This window comes from Palaemon carinicauda, chromosome 4 (genome assembly GCF_036898095.1).
Source record: "Palaemon carinicauda isolate YSFRI2023 chromosome 4, ASM3689809v2, whole genome shotgun sequence".
Lineage (NCBI taxonomy): Eukaryota > Metazoa > Arthropoda > Malacostraca > Decapoda > Palaemonidae > Palaemon > Palaemon carinicauda.
Window position 1 is genome coordinate 73354448 of NC_090728.1, and position 9773 is coordinate 73364220.

General features: G+C 35.7%; 1 protein-coding gene across 7 annotated transcripts in view; it reads left to right on the top strand.

Annotated features, from left to right (window-relative positions):
* Nucleotides 1-9773, top strand: part of Dlg5 (Discs large 5) — an 847504-nt gene that overhangs the window by 479769 nt on the left and 357962 nt on the right. For all 7 annotated transcript variants that reach the window (XR_011044295.1, XM_068372367.1, XM_068372363.1 and 4 more), the window contains one exon: nucleotides 8851-9029. Coding sequence is in view for 6 of the 7 variants with exons in the window: in XM_068372367.1 (XP_068228468.1) it covers nucleotides 8851-9029 (179 nt within the window). In the remaining variant the exon portion in view is untranslated. The remainder of the gene's footprint in view (nucleotides 1-8850; nucleotides 9030-9773) is intronic.

Genomic DNA, 9773 nt, shown 5'->3' on the forward strand with positions numbered 1-9773 from the left:
ACTGGTCTTACATTGCTGGCGACAGTGGTGTTTTACACGATTCCCCGAGGGCGTGTGGCCTCAAAATTCCCCTCCCCTTACCAGCTCACCCCACCCACCCACCACCCTACAGACAAACATACATACATACACACACATCAGGTAAAACCACTGGCGCCGCCGCCGCCACACGTATCAAGCGTCCGTGCGAACTACGTGTGTGTATGTGCGTGTGTGTCTGTACATAATACTGTCTTCAGTGTCATTGCTAGTGACTGACTGCTGTGGAAGAGCAGTTGTAAGAAATTCGCCATAGGGTTAGCAATAGATCTTGGTTTACCACTGTTATCGGATGTTGTCGTAAGGATTATTACAGGACGCCGGTTGTTATTCTCGTACTATTGTTTACTACTCTCCTCCCTCACTGCGCCATACACCATTAGTCCATTTTCCAATTTTTGTCTATATTCTAAAATATAGTTGACTGAAACTCTCTCGGATCTTCTTGGCTGAGATTGAACTCTGTTCCAATATCGGTAAACTGTGAGTGACGCCTGGAAAATACGCTTATGGTTGTATGCGCTGTATGGTGAGGTTAGCGAGGTAGAGTGGTTGATGTGAAACAAAGAAAACATTGTGCTCTTTCTTGTGTAAATTGAAGTTCTTGTGTGTAGAGGCCCTCGAGGAGTGCATTCGTTCCTGCCTCCGCCTCCGCCTCCGAACTCAGCATTCGAAGCTACTCGTTCACTGATAACTGAAAGACTATCAACGGATCGCCTGAGATGACATTCCTCCCAAGATATTATTTCCAGGAGACGTTTAGGATTACATCTGCGCATCCCCGTAACCAGGAATAGACCATGTCAAAACTTGGAGGAGGAAGGTTGAGGTAATGTCTCCTTTGGGACACTGGAAGAAAGCTGGGTGGAAGGGAAGGCACGTCTGGTGCGGCCGGGATCGGGACCGGGAACGGGTTTGGGTGTGGGGTTGGGCGAGGTACCTGGTGGCCTTAGAGATTTTGTTGTGGTGGTGGTTGAGATTTTGTTGGATTTTCGTAGAGGAAGTGTTTTTATTTTACAATAGCATATAATGTGGATAAACTTTTCATACGCACTTTATTCATTTATTTTCGGTGTTGATGACCTAACTTATAAACTAATAAATCAATCATCTAACTTTCATCTTGTGTCTTAGTAAACCCAGCAGTGCATGTCCTAATTTTATTTTTAGTACAGGAAAAACTAGCGAAATACTGGAACCAAATTTTGGAGATTTTTATTAAGATAGAAAATAAAAATATCTACTTCTAGTGCTTTTTACAAGTGATTGCTTTTACGTGCAATTAGTGCGTTTCGGTGGTTTCAACCTTTCACTCACGGTGTGCCCTTGTGCTTTTAGACTCTTGGTTAAAAGATTAGAAAAAATCATTAGACATTAAGGGAAATGTGACCTAGGTACTTAATTAACGTAATTTTCTTCAGTGTTATTTGTAAAATGGCATAGTAGTGGACATTTTCATTTTCCATTATAACTTGCCTGTTAGAATTAAACAATAAATTGAATATGATATATAAGTTTTATTGTACCGCATATTGAATCTGCATGATGGATCGGATTAGGCTTTCTTTTGAGTACACTCAACAATTACTGTTCGGAATATTTATGGAGATTCATTGCTTTTAGCATATTGGTGATTTTATTTTGATATTCCTTTTAAAAATTTCGGTCCCTGTGTCTTTGGTACAAGTTTTGTTTTTGTGCAAAACACAATTTAAATCATACTTCTTTGTAAATTTTTATTTTGAATTGTATGAAATCTTTCTCGCCGCAATAAGAGAAGACGGACTTTTATTAAAGCTTTTAAAACAAAACTCTTTGGAGCAAGGTTTTGGTATATAATTCGCCAGTGATGCTTTTCATTCATTTCTAACGTTATCTGGTGTGACAATCATACTTGTTTACATACTTACAGTTACATTTGGATATTGTTATTAAAGTTTGAAATAAGAAATAACTATAGAGTAACAAAGATCCTATGAACAGTGAATCTATTAATGCCATTATAAAGTGGACTAAACCTGACTATATACAGTAGCTTTGGGAAAGAAACGCTAACGCACTAAACCAGAATATATTGACAAGTCAGACACGTATTTTAAATGTGCTTGCAGAAAAATAATTGTGCATTTTTTGCAGATCCAGACCACACAAGTGTGCAACCCTCATTCACCCATTCTTCCTGTCAAAAAATATGACTAATGGAACGATATAGATGAAGAGTTAATTCAGACAGTTTATCAATGTATTTGTCCCTAAACAAAGTAATTTGAAAACTTCTATGGGCTAAATCAGTTGTAAATTCTTTCCTTCTGCCATGTTTCAGGCATTGTTTCCCTGTCTATCCTTCAGCTGCTGAATCTCATCTCAATTTGTTCGACAAAACCTTGTGGTCTTTTCAGTTTGTCAGTCCTGATTTAGATATTAATTTCTGGCACCGTCGTTCATTAAGTTCTTTATGCATGTTGCATAAGACTTTTCATAATTCTGATCATCCATTGCATTCAGACCTTTCCCGACAGTACCATTCTAAAAATAGGTATGCAGTCAATTTTATTTATTTATCCCCTAAATTCCTTTCCTCATTAGGCTGTTTTTCCCTATTTGAGCCTTGGGGTTGTAGCTTAGCTAGTAATGACAAATATATATATATATATATATATATATATATATATATATATGTATATATATATATATATATATCTATTTATATATATATAATATATATATATATATTTATATATATTGATAGATAGGTAGATAAATAGATCTTTGTGCCCTCATATATTTCATTTATATATATATATATATATATATATATATATATATATATATATATATATATATATATGTATATATATATATATATATATATGTATATATATATATATATATATATATATATATATATGTAATCAAATGCGTCTGTGAGCTCGTATGTCCAGTCGGCTTTATGGAGAGTTGTGTATATTTATTGTTCTTAACTGTAATAGGTGCATTTAAATAATATCTTGATTAGAAATTAGTCAATGATGATTAAGATATCGCTGTTGATGAAAGGAAGGGATACAATTTTATTGCATAGGTTTCTAATTCTAATTAGGTTGGAGTAGGTTGCAAAGGACACTAGCCACCTGTTGAGATACTGCCGCTAGAGAAAGAAACGCTAACGCACTAAACTAGAAGTGTTATAAATGTGCCTACAGAAAAATAATTGCATTTTTTTTATCACTGGTTGGACAGGGCTACATTGGATCTCTCTGCTTACGGCTCATTTTGTCTTTGCCTACACATACACTGAATAGTGTGGCCTATTCTTTCCACATTATCCTCTGTCCTCATACATCTGACACAACTGAGACTACCAAGCAATACCTCTTATTGTTCAGTGGCTTCTTTCCTCTTGATAAGGGTAGAAGAGACTCTCTAGCTTTGATAAGCAGCTCTACCTGGAGAAGGACACTCCAAAATCAAATAATTTTTCTGTAATCTTGGATAGGGCCTTAGCCTTTGTACTATGGTCTTCCACTGGCTTGGGGCAGAGTTCTCTTGCTTAAGGGTACACTCGGGCACGCTGTTCTATCTTATTTCTCTTCCTCATGTATTTTTTTAAGCTTTTTAGTTTATAGATGAATAATGTTTATTAGCGTAGTTATTGTTCTTAAAATATTAAACTATTTTATTTTAATTGTTCAATGTTTCTCATGTAGTCTACTTGTCTCTTCATTTCCTTTCCTCGCTGGGCTGTTTTTTTCCTGTTGGAGCCTTTGGTCGTATAGTATATTATACTTGAGTCTACTTGTTGATAATTTCTCAAAAAAATTACTCACACACATACACACACACACACACACACATATATATATATATATATATATATATATATATATATATATATATATGTATATACACACATTATGTGTATGTGTTTGTTTGTTTGTTTGAAAGATAGAAGAGAGGGAGAAAGGATTGATGTTACCGAGAAAAGGATTAATGTCCTTTTGAGAATGCTCGAGAAATTGCCAGTTACGGACAAAAGGAGGACTATTAAACGTTTGGAGAATGGCAAGGCTCCTGGAGTTGTTAGGATTAATAAATAGAGGCGGTGATAAGGTTTTGACAGAGCGATTGACTGGATGGGCAGTTAAGAGTAACATTTAAGAAAAGTTGATGAACGTTAATATGGATGCTGGAAGAATAGGGAATGAATTTAGGAGTAATTGTAACGATATAATGGTACGGCACTAGAAGAGTTATTGAATAGGTGAAGCATGGAACGTATAATGGTATGGCACTAGAAGAGTTATTGAATAGGTGAAGCGTGGAACGTGTAATGGTACGGCACTAGAAGAGTTATTGAATAGGTGAAGCATCGAACGTATAATGGCACGACACTAGGAGAGTTATTGAATAGGTGAAGGATGTAGTGTATAATGGCACGGCACTAGAAGAGTTAGTGAATAGGTGAAGCATGGAACGTATAATGGTATGGCACTAGAAGAGTTATTGAATAGGTGAAGCATGGAATGTATAATGGCACGGCACGAGAAGAGTTATTGAATAGATGAAGCATGGAACGTATAATGGTACGGCACTATAAGAGTTAGTAAATAGGTGAAGCATCGAATGTATAATGGTACGGCACTATAAGAGTTAGTGAATTGGTGAAGCATGGAACGTATAATGGCACGACACTTAGAAGAGTTATTGAATAGTTGAAGCATGGAACGCATAAGGGCACGAAACTAGAAGAGTTATTGAAGAGGTGAAGCATGGCACGTATAATGGTACGGCACTAGAAGAGTTATTGAATAGTTGAAGCATGGAATGCTTAAGGGCACGACACTAGAAGAGTTACTGAATAGGTGAAGCATGGAATGTATAATGGTACGGCACTAGAAGAGTTATTGAATAGGTGAAGCATGGAACGTATAATGGCACGACACTAGAAGAGTTATTGAATAGGTGAAGCATGGAACGTACAATGGCACGACACTTAGAAGAGTTATTGAATAGTTGAAGCATGGAACGCATAAGGGCACGAAACTAGAAGAGTTATTGAATAGGTGAAGCATGGAACGTATAATGGTACAGCACTAGAAAAGTTATTGAATAGGTGAAGCGTGGAACGTATAATGGTACGGCACTATAAGAGTTAGTGAATAGGTGAAGCGTGAAACATATAATGGCAAGGCACTAGAAGAGTTATTGAATAGGTGAAGCATGGATCGTATAATGGCACGGCACTAAAAGAGTTATTGAATAGGTGAAGCATGGAACATATAATGGCATGACACTTAGAAGAGTTATTGAATAGTTGAAGCATGGAATGCATAAGGGCATGACACCAGAAGAGTTATTGAATAGTTGAAGCATGGAACGCATAAGGGCACGACACTAGAAGAGTTATTGAATAGGTGAAGCGTGGAACGCATAAGGGCACGACACTAGAAGAGTTAGTGAATAGGTGAAGCGTGAAACATATAATGGTACGGCACTAGAAGAGTTATTGAATAGGTGAAGCGTGGAACGCATAATGGTACGTCACTATAAGAGTTAGTGAATAGGTGAAGCGTGAAACATATAATGGTACGGCACTAGAAGAGTTATTGAATAGGTGAAGCATGGAACGTATAATGGTACGGCACTATAAGAGTTAGTGAATAGGTGAAGCGTGAAACATAATGGTACGGCACTAGAAGAGTTATTGAATAGGTGAAGTATGGAACGTATAATGGTACGTCACTATAAGAGTTAGTGAATAGGTGAAGCGTGAAACATATAATGGTACGGCACTAGAAGAGTTATTGAATAGGTGAAGCATCGAACGTATAATGGTACGGCACTATAAGAGTTATTGAATAGGTGAAGCATCGAACGTAGAAGAGTCTTTGCAAAAAGTTTTAGATGGAAATTGGAAGGGTCAGGGTAACCCAAAGTCTGACTAGGAAGAGTTTGTGGAGCCAATTCTTCTACATCGATGTAAAGTATGAGTGTTAAATGATAAGGAATTAGAAAGTAAATGAAACTCCCGGGATAAATTCTTTGCATTGCGTATTGCGTTCTGAGATTTCAAATTAATATAAGGCACTTAACGAATAAAAAAATAAAAACAAAGCACAATTGGGAAATATTGCGAGAAAGGAGAAAGAAAAGATCTAGATGTATGCAGGAAGAATTGGAAAGGAAGTCCTCTTTTATTAGGAAATGCATGTTTGGATTTGTGCAAACTATAGATGAATGTCATTGCGGCGGTGAGTGTTTTGTTTAGTCGTCGTATGGAACAACTGATTATATAAAGGGGTTTTTCAGAGGTTCTTCCCTGTTCTGAAATCTTCTGTGAGGAAGAGATGAATTTATTTTGCTATATATATATATATATATATATATATATATATATATATATATATGTATATATGTGTGTATATATATATATATATATATATATATATATATATATATATATATATATATATATATATATATATATATTTTTTTTTTTTTTAAATAAGCCATATATTTTAATTAATTAAAGTCTGGATTCTCCTAACGACTTCGGGACCAGAGCCCCAGGCTTTCTACGTGGCTAAGTGGTAAGGTCAATATCATGCAAGTATCCTGGACCAGGGTTCGAAACCAGGCTAGTCAGATTACTCTTTGAGTGATTTGGCCTGGGGCTCTGATCGTTGAGAGAATCCAAACTTTAATGTATTGATATATATGGCTTATTTGAAATATGAAAAAAAACATGTTTATATAGTCAAAACATTATTATTATTATTATTATTATTATTATTATTACATATGTATATATACACACACACACACACACATATATATATATATATATATATATATATATATATATATATATATATATATATCACACACACACACACACATATATATATATATATATATATATATATATATATATATATATATATATATCTATATATATATATATATATATATATCTATATCACACACACACACACACACACACATATATATATATATATATATAATGTGTATATACGTATTTATGTAAAAAGTTAAATAAAAAATCTGCTTCCCCTACACCTAACTGACCGATGAACATTACGTGGTAGGGTAAGTACAGTACTTCTTCTTTCGTCAAGTTAACTTTAGTGTAGTGTGTTAGTTAAGAGTTCAAGATAACGGTGGTGAAGAACAATTTCATGCGACCAATGGCGGTGGGGGGGGGGGGTAGGGAAACTGTTTGGGGTTGGGATAAAGAGAGGGGGGGGCGATCATGATTAAGGAAGAGAGAGAGAGTGGGGGGGGGGGAGTGACATGAATAAGTCCCGCCCTCTAGCGATGCGTCATCGGTAGCAATTACAGAAGCCAGGAAGGATTTGTCTTTGTCAGGTACTGCAGGAAAATCGTGTTCTTCAATTTTGAATCGTTGCCATAACCAATGAGTGTGCAATCCCTTTCCTTCCGTTTTTATTGAGATTATCCTATTTCGATTCTTAATGATACAGTTCATGGATACCTTTTCAATTTTTTCCCATATGTTTCGTGGTTATATATTTGTATGTAGCCGTTTTTGTATGTCTTAGGTTTCTTGTCTATGGTATTCAACTAATTTTACCTGTAGTTTCTATTAATAGTTTTGTACCTCACTTGACTTTCGTTGTAGGAATTTATATACTTGTTTGGTTTGTTAGTTATAAAGTGTTCTATAAAGAGGCTAAATCAGTTGTATTTATATCGTAGAGTCAAGTTGAGTTTATGCCATTTTGTGGGTGACATGTTGGCAATCCCGAATCCGTGTTTCTTCTTCCTTTTTATCTTGTGGTATCTAGACGCTACACCAAGGGTCAACTCTACGCTACCAAGCTGCTTTTTGGAGTTATGAGAGCTTCCGAGTGCTAAAATGAGAAAATTTGCATGATTCTGAAAGGAAACCTTCTTTGCCACGATCTTGATAAAGTAAATTGTGAGATGCAGGGAGGGGATAAGATTCCATAGCACGTATAAAACAAAGGAATATCAGGACGGAGGCTTCCAAAAGAACCGATTTCAAGCAAAAAATAGACTATTTCTAAACTCCTATGAAATAGCTTTTGTGGTTAGAGTTTGCTCTTTAGTTAAGAAAAAGAAAATCACGATTGTTGAGACCTCTTGGTATGTGAACTTTCTTATTTTTTTATCTTGCTTTAGACACAATTTTGACATTTTTTTCTTTCATACTATCTTGGTTATCAATGGTTTTTCTCTTGTTTATACTATTTTTATGTGTGTTTTCTGCAATGTTTAACTTTTCATATCCAAGTGCTTGAGTAGATTCAGAAGCCTGTTAGAGAGGTACGGATATCATGTCGAAATTTGTTGAATTTCAGGACTCTGAGACCAAATGTTTTAAGCGTGGAAGATGAGATTTTTTTTTTTTTTACATGAGAAACAATTGTAAAAAAAATGTAAAGAAAAATAGCGTCATAAAGTAAAATTTCGAGTGTCATCCCTAAGATTATAGTTATATGGAAATATTTATTCTAACTTTGGTTAAGGCATATTGACAGAATGAGTCCTGGTACGACTGGCCATTCTTGTAATGTCATGTGATCAGAAATCCGTATCTCTAGCATTTCATTTATTAGCGAAAGTTGATTCAGCATTCCCTTTTAAATGAGATATATGTTCTGTGTAATGTCTTTAATGTTTGGATGTTTGTGTTAGCTATGGATGTCTTTTAGCTGTTTTGAATGTGTAACCAGATGATAAATCGGAATTCTAACCAATTTTCCTTTTCTGTGTCTCCCCTCCTGTCCCTTTGCGGATATGTAGGTTCCCTGGCTGGGCTGACGAGCGACAGTGAGTGTGACGACAAAAAGAGTTCCGCATCGTCAACAGGCGGTGATCGCCCCTTCCCGTCAGCGTCTCCGCAACCTCAAGGTGCCGTCGTCAGCACTCACGACTACAACATGGAACAAAGCAATGTAGCGCTTCTAAAGGCGGAGCTCAAGGTAAGCTTTTCCACTCATTTCTTGGGAGTTCCATCAATGCCATGACATTTTTAGCTTTGATTTCTTTAACGGATTCAGGTATGTTTATTAGAACGGAATCTTTGTTTGATAGGGGTTTGCGGAAGCAGCACACATCAACGCTTTTTCATGGAATGGAAGAATGTGAATGGGTTCAATATTGGTTAAGAAATGGTTGCGGGAGGAAAAGCGTACGTGTTGAAATAGACCGAAAGAAAAATACTGTTGTAATTGAGAAGCTGTTGAAAAATTATACATGATATCTAGTGTAGATTATTATTATTGTTATTATAATTGTTAATCAAATTAATGAACAATCATGTAAGTCAAAGAAGGTATTAAATTGAAAAATAAAATCGACCAAGAAATAAGTGTAAAAAAGAAAATATAGAAAATAAGGAAGAATATTAATCAAGTATGCACATGTCTAAACAGTTAAAATTAGCATAAAAGCAAAGGCAGTAGTAAATACCCTGTCTGTGACGGGGTGTCAGCTGTTTTGCCAAGATTACTCCACAGTTATTTTAGAATAAGGGAAAGACTTACGACCAAAGTCAGCAGCAGTATGTGGATAGTGAAAGCTCAGAACGTAATTGGGTGCAAGCAGTAAACCTGCTGGACAAAATTCCACCTGGAAATAGAGCGCACACACACACACACACACACACACATATATATATATATATGATAAATTTTGCACATTTTTACGTGTTTTTCATATTCAAA